The sequence below is a fragment of the Protopterus annectens genome, chromosome 2.part0 (genome assembly GCF_019279795.1).
Source record: "Protopterus annectens isolate FY-2018-M chromosome 2.part0, PAN1.0, whole genome shotgun sequence".
NCBI classification, from domain to species: Eukaryota; Metazoa; Chordata; order Ceratodontiformes; family Protopteridae; genus Protopterus; species Protopterus annectens.
Genome location: NC_056728.1, coordinates 958,027,077 through 958,044,954, shown reverse-complemented (window position 1 = coordinate 958,044,954; position 17,878 = coordinate 958,027,077). Strand labels below are relative to the sequence as shown.

General features: G+C 38.6%; 1 protein-coding gene across 1 annotated transcript in view; it reads left to right on the top strand.

Moving 5' to 3' along the window:
• The first annotated feature begins 4,903 nt into the window (after positions 1-4,903).
• The window catches only part of HAUS6 (HAUS augmin like complex subunit 6), a 2,286,143-nt gene continuing 2,273,168 nt past the window's right edge, over positions 4,904-17,878 (top strand). The window contains exon 1 of the mRNA XM_044060364.1: positions 4,904-5,232. Within this exon, the coding sequence (XP_043916299.1) occupies positions 5,105-5,232 (128 nt within the window). The 5' untranslated portion in view covers positions 4,904-5,104. The remainder of the gene's footprint in view (positions 5,233-17,878) is intronic.

Genomic DNA, 17,878 nt, shown 5'->3' with positions numbered 1-17,878 from the left:
AATTAAGATTGAGGTGGGATAGGCTATGATATCTGCAGCTTTTTGTAGAAAGTCAGCTGGAAGTAGGTCTGCGGCGAGGGTGGCTGGCTTTAATTTTTTTAGTAAGGATCGAATGTATACAGTAGGGACAGGTTGTAGGTTGAATAACGGCGTGGTCTTCAGGATGGGACCTGTGGTTGGGGAGCAGGGGGCTGATTGTTGGTTGGCTAAGGATTTGATAACATCGATGAAGAAGGTGTTAAAGGATGTGGCCACTTCATCTGGGTTTTTCATGGTTAGGTCTGCTGGTGTAGGAGTGGAGGACTTACCTGGATGGAGAAGTTTATTTATACCTGCCCAAAACTTTTGGGGGTTGTTTTGGTGTTTATGTTGTAGTTGGAGATAATAGTTCTTTTTGTCAATTGAGATAGATTTTTTTGTTTCATTTCTTAGTTGTTGGAAGTTGATATGGTCTAGGGGTGACTTGGTAGCACGCCATTTATTCCATGCTTTATTTCTGGATTTAATTTTGGATGTGGAGTCTTTTGATAGCCATAGTGCTATTAGGGCTTTTGTTTTGATTGAGTGTTTGGGGGCATGTGAGTCAAGTATGTTTAGAAATGTGGAGTTAAAATATGTTACTGCCTCTTCTAGAGGGAGGTGTTTAAGGATTGACCAGTTACAGGACTGCAGCTCATTTCGGAATCTAGTGAGGTCAAAATGTTTAGTGCTTCTAACAGTCCTGAGCACAGGGAGTTTGCAGCTACCTATTTTGCTTTTTACCATGTAAGTAATGAGGTGATCACTGAGCTCATTTGTAATGGTCCCAGATTTGTACATTTCGGGTTTATGGTTAGTGAGTATCCAGTCTAGGATACTTTCTTTTTGTTTGTTGCTGCCAATTCTGGTGGAGGTGGTTATAATTTGTGAAAAACCATGGAGATTAATATTGGTTGGGTCTGACTCTGACACACATAGATTCCAGTCAATGTTGACATCTCCCAGGATTATGGTTTCTTGTGGGAAGTTGTTAGTCAGCCAACTTAGAGTGTTATCAAGAGTGTCAGAGTTTTTCCCAGGGGGGATGTAGATCACAATTAGGTTAATACTTTTTTCTTTGTTTAGTTGTAGTTTTAGGGCTGTTAACTCTACATTGGGTATTTGGGGTGGTTGAGTGGGGTGTAAAGTAACATTGAGTGTGCTTTTAAAGAGCACAGCAGTACCACCACCTCTTTTTTTGAGGCGGTCAGTCCTAAGTATATTATAGCCAGGTGGCAGGATTTCATTATCTTTGGTCTCTGGTTTGAGCCAGGTTTCTGTGAGGCACATAATGTCAGGGAGGTAGGTTGCTAAAAAAGCATGTAGGTTATGAATTTTATTGTTTAGGCTTCTAATATTTAGGTGGTATATAAGAAGGGAGTCAGGAGGTCTCGGAAACAAGGATGTGTTATTTGAATTGTCATTTAATGGAGGGCCTGGATTTGGGTGTATGTCTCCATCTATGTTAATATTTTTTCTAAGATACTCTATTAGTTTCATACGTTTGTGTAATAATTTTTCTATGTTTTTGGATTTGGGGTAGATTATGTTTGGTCTATAGGATTGGTGGTAATTAGTAAATGGTGTTTTGTTGATTAGGTATTGAGTAGGGTGATTAGTATTGATCAGAATTGTGGGAGTACTAGTTTGGTACTTTGGATAATGAAAACCTGAGTATGTCTGGTTCTCATATATAGTTAGCAGGTATAACGTGATAAACAATGGTAGGGTGAGAGTTACAGTTTTTAGGGCTGGTATTGTGATCCGGGGTGTTAAGGGCTTCATAATGTAGAGTGATTGGCTGTAAGATAAGCTAGTGTGAGTGGTTTGGTATCGGTTGAGGGAGAGGGGGGATGGGGAGAGAGGCAGTGTGAATTGTGGACCTGGTGATATAGGAGGGGCGTCGAATGAGGGGGTGGGCTGAGTGTTTTGTGTGGCTAGAGATAATGGAGGGGTGTGGTTAGATAAGTATAAATTTAGGACTAGTGGGGGCGGGTGGGGTGCAGAGCGAGGTTAATCCCACTCCACACAGAGCAAGTTCAGGTAAAACAGTAGTTAATGTTTTTACCTTGATACAGGGCTTTACAAGTGAAGAGAAATAGTAACTGCACTTTCTTTTGTTGTTTGGGACTAGCTGTTTTATGTTTTTAATACAAATATCAAACAAAAAATAAAGTCTTAACCTTAGCCAGTTTTGAAAATAAATAGTCTGACTCTCCATGCTTGCTGTTCGGGAGTTTCTTATTCTGCCTAACATCTTTCCACCTTTAACTGAGAGGTGTATACTTACATAACTTACAGATCAAATAATCTTTTGGGGTCTTTCCCAGGTCCTGTATTTACAAAGAGAGAGTGATGCTTTGACTTTAGCTACTAGATTCATTTGTTTTGTTTCTGCTTGAAACCAGGTATATTTCTAGGGGTCCATGGAATTCAACAGCATTTGCTTGTGTAGAAATTATTAAGTCTGGTCACTCTGCCCTACATGAATGGCTATTATGATAATAAACTCTTAGGTTGGTCACTTTTAGCAAATAAGCATAACTCCTTTTCAAGTGACTCCCTGTTTCTCAGAGAATCTTTTCAAATCTGCCCTGGGTGTTGGAGGGCACATCCTTAACCAATATAAACTTCTGCGATCACACCATTTGTGGGAGAGGAGGCCTAACTTAGGTGAGTCCTAATACTGACACCCTAAATGTCCTAAGTAATAATTAACAAAAGCAAAAAGTCACCGTTCTCAACGTATCACGGCTATCCCAAAAAAGCCACTACAGATGATCCCACTCCACACAGAGCAAGTTCAGGTAAAACAGTAGTTAATGTTTTTACCTTGCTACAGGGCTTTACAAGTGAAGAGAAATAGTAACTGCACTTTCTTTTGTTGTTTGGGACTAGCTGTTTTATGTTTTTAATACAAATATCAAACAAAAAATAAAGTCTTAACCTTAGCCAGTTTTGAAAATAAATAGTCTGACTCTCCATGCTTGCTGTTCTGGAGTTTCTTAGTCTACCTAATATCTTTCCACCTTTAACTGAGAGGTGCATACTTACATAACTTACAGATCAAATAATCTTTTGGGGTCTTTCCCAGGTCCTGTATTTACAAAGAGAGAGTGATGCTTTGACTGTAGCTACTAGATTCATTTGTTTTGTTTCTGCTTGAAACCAGGTATATTTCTAGGGGTCCATGGAATTCAACAGTATTTGCTTGTGTAGAAATTAAGTCTGGTCACTCTGCCCTACATGAACGGCTATTATGATAATAAACTCTTAGGTTGGTTACTTTTAGCAAATAAGCATAACTCCTTTTCAAGTGACTCCCCTGTTTCTCAGAGAATCTTTTCAAATCTGCCCTGGGTGTTGGGGGGCACATCCTTAACCAATATAAACTTCTGTGATCACACCATTTGTGGGAGAGGAGGCCTAACTTAGGTGAGTCCTAATACTGACACCCTAAATGTCCTAAGTAATAATTAACAAAAGCAAAAAGTCAACGTTCTCAACGTATCACGGCTATCCCTTACTGTTTAATGCCTGTGTGATTAAAACACTTTTTTGGTATATCCGTGCCCTCTTTATTTTTATCCAAGTAATAATTACGTAGTTTTCATAAAAAAGGCACAAAAGATTATTGTGTCTTAAGTTATGTAAAATAAATACACCCCTCAGCCAAGGTTGAGTGATAACAGGCAGGATAAAGAATTCTAGAAGAGCAAGACTGGAGTGAGAACTTATTTTCGGAACTAGCTAAGCAGAAATTTATTTTTGGTTTGACATCTGTATTAAATATACTAAATGACTTATTGTATGAACACATATTTAGAAAGGGAGTCTTAAGTTTAAAGTATGATGCAAGATAGTAGGGATAAGAATGGGATTATGGTAGGACTACACTGGCCATTGTTTTAAACGCTTTGGTTAGCTAAGTGCGTGTATATGGTGTGTGTAGGAGTGGTACAAGATATTTGTTCATACTAAGCTAACTGCCCTTGCAAGCCATTTTAAGCCTAACCAATTATCCCTTGTGAGACTCAAACCCTTCACCTTGTGTTTGTAAGGCAAACACGTTAACCATTAGGCCACCCTCTCATCCCTAAAAGTTACATAAAAATTATCGAGAGCTTTGTGTGTAGTACTTTCTTTTTTTTCCCATAATAAATCTTTATTGTTATATACTTTTCATACAAAATTATAAAATACAAACTACTAACACTGTAACAATCGCACCAAACAATATACAATATTTAGAAGAATGCTTCCATATAAGACATTAGAAATATAAGAAAAACATATGAATAATTATTAAGTTTCCAATATTGAACAGTTTGATTAGACTTTCTCTCTAAATATAGCAATGATTATTACTACCTTCAATTCAAAAGTTTTACGCTAATATAAAATCGTGTGTAGTACTTTCTGAATTTTTGGCTCTTGTGGTTACATGCCTGCCCAAACAATCAGGCGCATTCTGACAGACTATGGAACGTACAATGAGCTGCATGCTTAGCCTTGAAATATAACCTAGTAGCGTAATTGCTGCATACCACTTGACAGACTGACGCTGACATTCAGGCAAAATACTTAATGCACGTGTTTTCCGCGATACTCTTTAAAAAGAGGAGAGCCAACTTCTTACAAACATGACAACGGGATCCACGCTTTGTAGATATGCAGAATTATCTGGATTGTCGCATAATGAATCAAGCTGCACGATCCAGACTTTTTCACAATAATCTGTACAGTAAAATATACTCCCATAATACCGACACTAGCCTGTTACATTCAGCATTTTACAAAAAAAAAAAAAAAAAAAATAGCACCCCGTCGCATTCATTTAGCGCAGCTAGTTCGCGCGTAGTCAACTTGCACTACTTGTCACGTGATACACTCGTTTCGTGTATTGGTCCATTGTAAAATTAAGTCAATTTGGCGGTTGTATTTCATTATTTGTTATGATGGAACAGCTAAACATGCACTTAAGGATTCTTTTAATGGAGTTGAACTGTACTATTTAAGTATTATAACTAGTTAACTACAATTTGTTTTGTTTTTTAACAGCCCCGGGATTTTTGATTTTGTCAGTATGAGTTTCTCCGTTCCTTCTTGGGAGAAGGATCACTTGTGGATGTATCTTTGTGGAATGAAATTTGATGCGCTAGCCGCCGCAGCTGCCGCCCATAAGTCGCAGCATACTCGTATTAACCTGGGAGTGTAAGTGTTTATCCACGTTTATTGTTCCTTATGATATGTCTGTTGTGCTTTGCAGCCTGATTTTCTTAATACTTTATTTCATGGTTCTTGTGGAACGTGGGGTGATACATTAGCAACATTTGTGGAAGTTTGTAGAATTCATTAACTTTGGAGTGCCAGAATATATTGGCTGTGTGTGTAATATCTGTTTCGTATGCCAGTCATAATTTGTGTCTTTAAATGGGTCTTATTGTGAGCCTAACAAATTTGCATGTAAACTAAAACTTTATTCGTACATCTTCAGCCTTCTTTTAGCAGTGCATTGAAACTGTAGTTTTCACAGTTCTATTTTACTGCTGTGCATTGTTCAGAGTTTTTCTTGTAGTGGTGGTAGTAGTAGTGGAGTATTTTTAAAAAGATGGTTGTGATGAAGTGCATCGAACTGTTTGAGTGATGCGATTCACTTGTTTTGAGAGTAGGTGTTTGTATTTTTGGTATTATTGAATCCTTGTACGTCACCTGTGGGACTACACAGAAGTGGGTGTGACTGTCTGACATGCGAAATTGCCGGATTCTATTTGCAAGTGATATGCATACATTGATTGTCGATTTATAAACAAATCAGAATGACCCCTGCACGTGTGACTTGCACTTTCCCCGTAGAAAAGTGTCTGTGTTTATTTTGAGTTAGGTTGGGTGCCTTGTTTTGTGTAGAACTCGTGTCCTTATTTGTCAGACTGTGTTTCATAATGAACTCCTAAATTTCCTCTATTTGTTCCTTATTTACCATGGAATACAGATGTCTACCTGTTCAGAAACGCATACATTTACACAGTGTTAAATTGCTGCAACCGTGAGTTGTTGTCACTGTATTATCCTTTACCATAATTCTTTGAGGAGCAATAATCTTTACGTTTTGGATTGCTTGTTGCACTAACAGGTTGAGTACGTCCAATGCACATTTCCAGGTACAGAAAAATCAATTGTCTTGAAAGATTACTGTTTAATTTTATTTGCCATAAAATGCTATTGTATAGCAATATACTGCCTTAGTCAAACTGAGTAGCATCCAGAAACTCAGATTCATCACTTTTGGTTTTTTTTTTTTTTCGTTCAAACATTTTGGTTTGGAAAAGTACTAGAATGCTTGAAATCTTGTCGACTAGTTTAAGCCTTTATCATTGGAGAAGTGACGGTGGCAAGTTACAGGGTGTGTGTTTATAAAGGATAGTTGAGAGAAAATATAACAGCAGAATGTTAGTTTTTTTTATTGCACTTTGAGTGAATATATTGGAACATTTGTGAGAGGTTTTATCAGGTTACAAAGTTTACAGCATGTATAGTATAGCTTTGAATGTATTGACAACACTAAAATACACTGTGCACAACTTTGCTAGTTTTACCTAGGAGCAAGTGACTTCTAATGGCAAGCAGTTGGGCCAGACCTTTTTTTTATTCAGTTTGTGTTACAAATCTAATAAGGCGTTTGATGTCTAGTTGTAATGTGTGAGGCTATTAAATAGTTGTGCAAAACTAAATAATTTTGTGTTAGATGTAGGGGAGTTGTTCTACATTTTAGATATTTATGACATCTTCCAGTAATTGTTTATTTCAGGAAAGTAAAAACAAGCTCTGAATTTTGGTATTAGTTTGTTGTAAAGGGAAATGGGGTAGCCTTTGGGAATTAAAGCAATACCACCACCTTTTCTCTCTTATTATATGGTCATTATGGATGATGTAGCCAGGAGGTGTAACTTTGGAGTTGTTTTAAGATGGATTTAAGCAGAGTTTCAGTTACAGTGAGAATATCAGGCTTATGTTGGATATTCCAGGCATTGTAGTTAAGTAGTTTTTCTTATGCTTCTAACATTTATGATAGCAAAAGTTAGATTACTGGGATTGACCGTTGTGGGATTATTGTTGTGTGGAAGACAGTTGTCTTGATGTTTGTTGTGATAGGTAGGGCCAGGATTTGGGTGAATCCCTTCTCTTAGGATATTAGTATACTGGGAATTATTGATGTTGTGTTTTGAGAGAATTTTTCTACTTTAACCATTTCATCTCAAACCAAAACAAAATTAATCTGTATATCTGGAGTAAAGGTGAGGAGCATTATCAAGTAGGTTTGGTGTGATGTGTAGGGAGGAAATATGAATAGACGGTAGGAACTGAGATGGGAGAGCTGTTCAGAGAGCTAGTATAGAGTCATGATAGGGTGACATATGTCCCAGTAGGAGGAGGAGAATGGAGGATAAGCTGAGGAGTAGCACGATTATGAAAAGAGATTGGTATTTAGGTAGTGGGAAGTAGGAAACCAGAAGTTCCAGGGCAGTAAGATGTTTAGTGGTGGTGGAGTTTTAAAAGCTGGTAGAGGCTAGGTAGTGAAGATGTATTTTCTACAAAGGAGGAGAGTTGGGTTTTCCTTTTATGTTCTCTTCCATTTAAGGAATAGATGGGGAGAGTATGAAGATATAGTTAAAACAGGAAATTTTAATGAGGGTTTATTTGGGAAAAGTAGAAGATAAAATGTAGAAGTGATGGGTACTGTTAGGGAGAGCTGTGGCTATGAACAAGTACAGTACAAAGAAGTATGGGAGAGAGAAAGGTAGCCGGGAATGGTGCTGGAAGGTTTAAATGGAAGTAGAGAAGTGGGTAAAAAGAAACGGGAATGTTTGTATGATGCGTCCTTGTTTAACTACATCCTCACTCCAGCCTTTCAAACCCCTGTATCTTTGACATTCCAGAGACGATACCAAGACAGCGCAACTTTTTTCCTTCATAGAAAATACTTTTTTCCTACCTACTTTCCATCAGCTTTCAGACTCTACTAAGTATCCTACTGCCCTGCAACTAGTCATAATTGCAACATTTTTTAAGTGTAACTTGACATTTCTGAAATTTTATGGAGTGGCAGCAATTTTATTTATACATACAGCGATTACATGTTTTTTTTTTATTTTTGTGTACAGAAGGTCTAGTAACTCTGAAAAATAGGTTGAAATTCTTGACAGCTGTATAAGCAAGATATGAGCTCTTTAATTGCATGTCCATAATATTTAGTTGTAACCACAGTTGCTGTAATTTCCTTCTAGACTTTTTCTCTGAGAGAAATCTTCAAACTTTAGTTACTAAAGTTGAGTACCTTTCCAAGTAATATATTGTGCAAAGTCCAAGTTGAGGACTCATATAATTGACTGTAGCAGTCCTTTAACATATAGGCAGAACAAACACTATTTGATAAAAAAAAGTAAACTTGATCAGATTTTCTTGAAATCTTTAGATAACTTGCCTTTTTAAAGATTTCTATACAGCAGGATTTTTAAATACCTGGATTAAAATAACATTTTGCCAGCGATGCATGAGAACTTGCAGATTGGGAGGTATACAAGTGCCTTAAGCACTTAATAGAAGAGAGAGTAAATAGTTAACTTTTAACTGAAGATGGGTTTATTAAGCAGCTAAACTGCTAATGCTAGAGAAGTGCACACTAGGAATATGTTTTAATAATGTAAAATACTAAAGAATTGATTTAAGTACATTCCTTTAAAGCTGTTGGGGTACATAGTGTTTTTCTCACGTACACATCCTTCAGTCCACATGGTATTTTGTAGTTCTTGTAAGTATCCCTAAACTGTGAGTAGTACTCTACATTTATCAAGTTGTGTGTAGCTTTTTATTTAAACACAGTAATGTTTCTATCAATGCTGTTAAGCAGAGTTTGAAGTTTGTTGATGTTAATAGCAGTACAAGGGTTAAAGCTGGGTAAGCCATTCTGTTACATTGTGCATCTTTGCTGTCAAATGTTTTTTTATAGTTCTGAAAGACTTTATGTTGTTTCTAACAACTTTTGTTAATCACGTTATTCATTTTTCGACGTCAGTTTTTGTATGTATAGAGAAATTAAACGACAATAAGACTTTATCGTATACTTGCATTATACCTAAAAAGTTATGTTTTTGCATTAGAACGTAGATGCTAACTTTACAATTACACTTTGCATATTTTTTGTCATGTATTTGAGCACTGCTTTATATTTGACACATCTTAAATTTTAAACACTGGTATGGATACACAGGAGTAATAAACCATAGTAACATTTATTTTCATGTGTTGTACACAAGTTTTCTTAACGCATTCATTCCAATATTACATCATCATCATCCTCCTCTTTCGGCTGTTCCCGTTAGGAGTCACCACAGCAGATCACCTGTTTCTATTTCTTCCTGTCCTCTGCATCTTGCTCTGTCTCACCAACCACCTGCATCTCCTCTCTCACCACATCCATAAACCTTATCTTAGGCCTTCCTCTTTTCCTGTTACCTGGCAGCTTCATCCTTAGCATCTTTTTCCCAATATACTCAGCATCCCTCCTCAGCACATGTCCAAACCAACGTAATCTTGCCTCTCTGGCTTTGTCTCCAAACCTTCCAACCTGGGCTGACCCTCTAATATACTTATTCCTAATCCTGTCCACCCTCATCACACCCAGTGCAAATCTTAACATCTTTAATTTTGCCACATCCAGCTCAAACTCCTGCCTTTTTGTCAATGCCACTGTCTCCAACCCATATAACATAGCTGGTCTCACTACCCTCTTGTAGACCTTCCCTTTCACTGTTACAGGTACACGTCTGTCACAAATCACTCCTGACACTCTTCTCCACCCACTCCATCCTGCCTGTACTCTCTTCTTCACCACTTCTCTTCCACACTCACCGTTACTCTGAACTATTGACCCTAAGTATTTAAACTACTCCACCTTTGCCACCTCTACTCCTTGCATCCTCACCATTCCTCTATCCTCCCTCTCATTCACACACACACATTCTGTCTTAGCCCTGCTGACCTTCATACCTCTTCTCTCTAGAGCATATCTCCATCTCTCCAGGGTCTCCTCCACCTGTTCCCTAATTTCACTACAGATCACAATGTCATCTGCAAACATCATAGTCCATGGGGACTCCTATCTGATCTAGTCTGTCAACCTGTCCATCACCATTGCAAATAAGAAAGGGCTCAGAGCTGATTCTTGATGTAGCCCCACCTCCACCTTAAACGCATCCGTCACTCCCACCGCAGACCTCACCGCTGTCACACTAACCTCGTACATATCCTGTACCACTCTTGCATATTTTTCTGACACTCCTGACTTCCTCATACAATACCACAACTCATCTCTAGGCACACTGTCATATGCTTTCTCCAAGTCTACAAAAACACAATGCGACTCCTTCCAACGTTCTCTGTACTTCTCCATCAACACTCTCAGTGCAAAGATTGTATCTGTAGTGCTCTTTCCTGGCATGAAACCATACTGCTGATCACTAATCATCACCTCCCTTCTTAACCTTGCTTCCACTACTCTTTCCCATAACTTCATGCTGTGACTGATCAGTTTTATTCCTATGTAGTTACTACAGCTCTGCACATCACCCTTATTCTTAAAAATCGGTACCAAAACACTTTCTCCCTTCCTCAGGCATCCTCTCACTTTCCAAGATTTCATTAAACAATCCGGTTAAAAACTCCACTGCCATTTCACCTAAACACCTCCATGCTTCCACAGGTATGTCATCTGGGCCAACAGCCTTTCCACTTTTCATTCTCTTCATAGCTATCCTTACTTCGTCCTTGCTAATCCATTGTACTTCATGATTCACTATCCCCACATCATCCAACCTTCTCTCCCTCTCATTCTCTTCATTCATCAACCCCTCAAAGTACTCTTTCCATCTGCTCAACACACTCTCCTCGCTTGTGAGTATGTTTCCCTCATTATCCTTTATCACCTTTACCTGCTGCACATCTTTCCTAGCGTGATCCCTCTGTCTAGCCAATCGGTACAGGTCCTTTTCTCCCTCCTTAGTGTCCAACCTTTCATACAACTCTTCATATGCCTTATCCTTAGCCTTCGCCACTCTCTTTGCCATGCACCTCATCTCCTTATACTCCTGTCTACTTTCTTCAACTCTCTGACAATCCCACTTCTTCTTTGACAAGCTCTTTCTCTGTATACTCTCCTGTACTTCCTCATTCCACCACCATGTCCCCTTGTCCTTCCTCTGTCCAGATGTGATACCAAACACCTTTTCTAGCCGTATCCCTTACTAGCTCTGCTGTAGTTACCCAGCTGTTTGGTAACTCTTCACTGCCACCCAGTGCCTGCCTTAACTCATCCCTGAACTCCACCTCACAATTACCCTTTATCAATTTCCACCACTTGATCCTTGGTACTGCCCTCACACTCCTCCTCTTCTTGATCACCAACGTCATCCATTCCAATATTACATAAATTACTCAATTCCTGCCTTACTTTGTCTCATTCCTTCTCCTGAACATTATTCTGCATGCATTGTTCCCAGAAAATTAATTTATTTCCTTGTAATTGGCACCTTCCATTTACTTAAGGATCCCCCTCCTAGTTCTTTTATTGCCTTTACGATTTTCAGTATTTTAAATTACAGTTTTAGATTTTGATTTCTATTTTGTTAGCAGCTAATAGGCCTTATTTTATCTGGGTAGTTTAGATTGTATATCCCAGCTGAATCCTTTCCCTTTTTTAAAAAAGAAGCAGTTGTTCCATCTTTTTTGGTAAAATAAAAATGCCTGCATCTTCACCTTCACATTGGAAGTTAATGTCAGAAGAATGGGCTGAGGACCAAGCTCTGAGTACCACTAGTGACATTTGAGTGGCATAGCCATTACCAACCATCATTGTATCAAGGAGCCAGTTGGCTTTCCATCAAATGTAGGAAGTTTAATATTTAGGTGAGTGAGCCTGTCAATAATATCAGCCTCCGGAATTAGGCAATGTGTTCAGATGAAGGCACACTGATATGCAGACTAGTAACCCCCTCTTTTATTGTGACATCTGTATGGCAAATATGAAATATAATCATGCCCACTTAGTGCCAAAGTTTAATTTTGAAAGTATGGCTGTGGGAAGAAACTGGAAAGTAAAATAAATCTTATGGAAGTCGCAGTACTGCTTTTTGACGTTCATGCACAATGCTGTTGGATGATTTAGAAAAACAAATGTCCCCGTGTCCAAAGTACAAAAGATTCGTTTTATTCTGGCTATCCCAATCCTAAACAAATGTGTAGTGATTCCTTAGGATTGGAATAACAAGGATAAAACAAATCTCTTTTAATTTGGACACTGGGGACATCTTTTTGAATTTGTGTAACGGCATTGTGCATGAATGTTAAAATGTCGTACTGTAACTTTCACAAGAAATTACATTTTACAATATTTTGCTGTACCATTACTGCATAGATGACTTTCTTGTAAGTAGAGTCAATCAGCCAGCAGTAATGTTAATCCTGAAAGTCATCTTCTGTAGACCATGTTCAAGAATTTAGAGATGCTTGCTGACCTAGTTTAATAGAGATTGCTGTATCCAAGTAAAATACACCCAATGGCCCTTGGGGGGAAAAAAACTCCACTTAATTTAAAACGCACACGGTCAAAATTTGAAATAGTTAAGCGCTTTCATCTGTAATGACTTCATCAGAACTAAAAAAAAAAATGAATTATTAATGAAATTCATGTTTAATATTTTTATGGCATGACATTTAATATTTCTAACAATTTCCTTTTGGCAATATCCCATTAAGTATAATTTTCTTGTTTCATGTTTCTAACAATTTCCTTTTGGCAATATCCCATTTAGTATAATTTTCTTGTTTCATGTACTATTTGTTAAAAACATAGTATATTGTAATACCACATTGTGCTTTACTTGAACGGTGTTTTTTTTAAGAGATGTAGTGATTAATTGATGTAGTAACTTCTCAGCCAATTACTATTTGTTTGTATATAAATATGTGTGTGTGTGTGTGTGTGTGTGTATAATAAATATATATATATATATATATATATATATATATATATATATGTGTGTCTGTGTGTGTGTGTATGTATATATATATATATATATATATATATATATATATATATATATATATATATATATATAATGTGTGTGTATATAGTTTGCACTGGCAGTATGTATTTATTTATTTTTTTTTTTTTTTTTAGTTCTGATGAATTCATTATATATGATGAACGCGCTTAACCACTTCAAGTTTTGACCGTGTGTGTTTTAAATAAAGTGGAGGTTTCTTCCTAATGGCCATTGGGTGCATTTTACTTGGTTACTGGTGGTTTTGTGCATCCTGGAACTACCGTTTGTAGATATTGCTGTTTTGTAATAGATATTGCTGTATGTAATTTTTATTGCTTTTTCAAATTGTAACTGAAGTATTTCCTAAGATCGATCTTCAAGTGTGGTGTAAAGGGGTATATTGGATATTTGTAATTTATTCAGATATAGTGATGGTGTCTGCTTCTTACAGTTAAGTGGCATTTAATTTTAAAAGTGTTACTGTTGTACTATTAATTGCCTTTGAATGTTCCAGCAGTAGTGCTAAAGCAATTTTGGGGAGGGCTTACCCATTAGCCAATGTTTGTAACATTAGACATTGCTGCTTAAATAAGGAGGGTAGGGAGCAGGAATGAGTTATGCTATTTTGATTAGGGCAGCAGTTGTGGCAGATTGCATATTTGTTTAGAATTAAATGGTACAGTTTTTCTAGACACTAGTCTGTAATGAAAGCCATTATAGTTTCAAAGTATTGTTCAGATTAAGACGCGTGGAGGGGAAAGGGTTAAACCATTTACTCAAGTGTCATTAAAACTGGCATGCCACTCACCCAACCACACTTGCACCTGTGCAAAGCAAATTGGTGTCTTATTCTTAAGTTGTTGAATTGCAGCAAATGTATTTGCTAGGTGTAACAGCTTTGACAGGCCTCTCTCCTTGGTTTTGGTAACTTAGCCTTTTTTTTTTTTTTAAGAGAACTAGATTTGAGTAAGTAGGATCTACTTGTCATAAAGGCAGGCTGATTAGGATTACTGGAGTTGTACGTTGCTTATTTCATTATTTAGAATTTCATTTATGATGTGTTTCGTGACTTTACAAAGGATGGGATATTTCGTTACAAGGGTCTCTGGCAGAGCTGCTTCTATGCATTAGCACAACTGTGGTAATTCTACATGTCCAGCACATAGCCAGAGGAGAGGCTAGAGTTTGAGTACATTTGAGTGGGTGAGCAAAGCTGTGTCTGCTTGCAGAGGAAGCCAGGTATCGGAGCCCATAGATCTCTGGAGTTTTTTGATTTTGGATAGTAATGATAGGACTCGATTTAAGGAGATTTTTTTTTTCTTTTGTTTGAGGAGGGATGGTTTGGGAAGGAAGGAAATGCAGGGGTGTCTAAACAATATGAGATTAAAGGCCAGTTTATCAGCTACACTGATGTTGGTTTCTGGAACAGAATAAGTGGTACCATAAGAAGGCGAAATTATGTAGTACCGGGTGTTTCTTCTGAATTTTATAATATAGTTGAAATTCAAGCTGGTCCTGCCCTACTTAGTAGCTGTCATAATAATATAATCCTTATGTACTTTAAATAAAATTTATAATGATGTGGTACCCCTTATTTAACCAGATTATTAAGTCTGTGATTTTATCCAAGACCATATACTACATGGCTGGAAATATATCTACTGTAGTCCATTTGGCAATCCCAAAATATATATAAATATGTACGTGTACACTTTGCATGTTAAAAAATCAGTTGTAAAAATCATTCTATTTTCATACTCTATTGTTAAAGATTGCTTTTGTCCTTCTAGATTTCATCAGGTCTGTGTACAAGAACGCTAAAAAACATCTATAAAGATGTTATTGTATAACTAATTACGGTTTCACTTCATAATCTCGAATTACTGAAATCCTGAATTTCAGTAACCCGAGACTATAAAGTTAAACTATTCACAATACCGGAACTCACAATCACGAACATCCATACACCACATAACACACACCATTCCACCCACAGCACACAAACCACAACGCTACACTGCATGTAAGCAGGGGGGCAAGCCCCCCTGTACCCCCCCCTACTTGTATATACCAACTCCGAGGTCGCACAAAAAAAAAAAAAAACCTCGCACCACACCATCCTTCACTCGATCGCGCACAAATACACATCACACACAAACAAACAAATCCAACACTTACACCTCCCTACTCTTACCCACACGTACAGCATACAAAAACACACACACTCTCTCACCTGCACTCTCAGGCACCATAACACTACACGCAACGTACTGTAAATGCATAATCGCTTATTCAAGGTATTCAAATTCACACTTATGCACTTTTGGCATTCTGGTTTTTGGCTTCATGGTCTTGGGTTACTGAAATTCTCAATTTCAGTAATTCGAGATTATGAAGTGTAACCGTTATTAGACACCATTGTGAATAAAGTGGGAAAAAAAGAGAACTGGAAACAAAATATACACTTAAATTACAACTGATTTAAAACCAGCTGGTAGAATTAAAATAAAATTTAAGTCGTGTAAACTTTTTTTCTTTTGGCTTTTCCTGGTTAGGGGTCGCCGCAGCGAATCACATGTCCGCTCATGGTTAGCAGTGGAGTTTTATGGTGTGTACTTGCCAGCCCGGCACCCAACCTTTCACTGAAGGCACACACATGCACTGACTCGCACCTAAGGCCAATTTAGAGTGTCCAATCCACCTACAGCTGGGATGTGGAAGGAAACTGGAGCACTCGGAAGAAACCCACGCGACCACAAGGAGGACATGCAGACTCCGCACAAGTAAACAATGTGGCAACTTTCTAAGTTCCAGTACACTTCTTTTAATTGAACAGTAGTAGTTTAGTCCAGGCTTCCTAAAAGAGTTCAGCTTTAATTGCCACATGATTTCATGTTTCTCCAGAATATTCGGGATGTCTCCTTTTAGGATCACCCATGTCTGAGATCCAGGATCTGGAACTTAAAAAACCTGTATGTCTTTTATGAAGCGAGAAGTGTTTTGGCTAGTGCATTATTTTTACATCCAGAGTGGATTTCTGACAGATGACATGAAATCCTACGCTTGAGTTTTGCAGTCTTGCTCACATAAAATGCTTCAGAGTCATTGCACTGTGCCCTGTAAATTACTATCTGATATTGTTAATTCTCGTTCATTCCTTGCGTATGGGTATCTGTTCCGACCTCGGAACCGAACTGGCCATTTTCCAAGCTTGCATCAGCTTCAAACTCTCGAGCTAAACTCTTACCCACAACCCCCCTCTCCCTGTTACCTCAGATTTCGTTTGCCGCGTTGCCATTCGGTCATGTCAAGCCGCTTCTCTCGAGCGAAGTACAGTTGTTTAATAACCATTTATTTTACCTTTCTGTCAGAAAAGTTTCTATTTCATTGTCTCTTAGCCTATCACATCTAGCGATCATACTTCAGGTTTTTCTTCTCTTTTCTCTCTTTTTTTTACTGTGAGGTAAATTCCCCTTACCATCGTTTGGTAATTCTTCCCTTTTTCTTGTACCTTAGGGTATTCTTTTGTACCATTGCTGGTACTCTTTTCTGCTTTGTGTTTTAGCTATTCTGGCAGATAAGAAAGGTAGTCCAGGGTTTAAACGGTGATCTGATGCACACTCTGTGCGTTTATTGTTTGGGGGCGTCCCATTTGTCTGAGCTGCCCTGTACTATTTGAGAATGTTTCAAATAGAACCTTGTTGGAAAGGAAAAACGAGCGGTTACTGAAGTGGCTTCTTAAATCTCCCTTTTCAGAGGCTATTTCTGGGTTGGGGGCCTCCAACTCCTCCTAGAGCCCATAAGAAAGCTTGGATGTTCCTATCAAGGCTAAATATTTGTCTTTGTCCCTGGCTGGGGACTCCCGCCAACCAAAACCTAAAAAGGCTAAAGTTTTGGCTATGGAGCTCACTCAGTCAGCCCCAGTGCTTTTGGTGCCTAGACCTTTGGCACTGAGGCCATTGGCTCCATTAGTGATCTCGGCTCAGTCTTCTCCTGCAGCCTTCACTATATCGGCACCGAGGGGCTCCTCAGTTCAGACTATTACCATTGTATCGGCACCAACTGTTCAGTTGGCGCAGACCTTGACTACGTCTGCTCCGAGATCTTCCTCGGAACCGGCAACTTTATTGTTGACTCCAGTTTTGTTGGTTCCATCTTCGGTACTGACAACCACTTCGGTACCGATCCTGTGTCGGTGCAGACCATGACCTCGGCACCGATGACTACTTCTTCAGTGCAGACGCCTGTAGTCCAGTCTCTCTCGGCACAGTTCTCTGTGCGTACTGGTGAGATGGGCACAGAGTTTGCCTCTTCTGTAGACAGGCCTGTTTCTCCCTCAGTTTCCGTGAGGTCCACTAGAAGCCTTTCCAAACATGATGTGTTGCGTCTTGTGGACCAGGTACTCTTGGCCAGAAGTATCCCACACACCAGGAACTATCCTTCCTTGGGTGGTGATCACCTGTCTCTAAAGACCCTTCTTATCCTCCTTTTTTGCCTTTGAAGTCCAAGGATGTAGCACAGTCTTCCCCTTCTGCAGTTCCCTTTATGGATCTCACTAAGGAACCGCAGTTGCCTTCGTGGTAGGAAAGTTTTTTGCTATGACCCAGGATGTCAGTTGTGGCACGCATAGTTTGCTGCTCCACAGCCTTCCAGGGACTCCGGGTCGGCAGGCTCAGCCACTTAGGGGGAGGGGTGACCCCTGTCTAGACCATTCACTCCTCTTCAGATGGACCAGCCTTCCAACTGATGGAGAAAGCTTT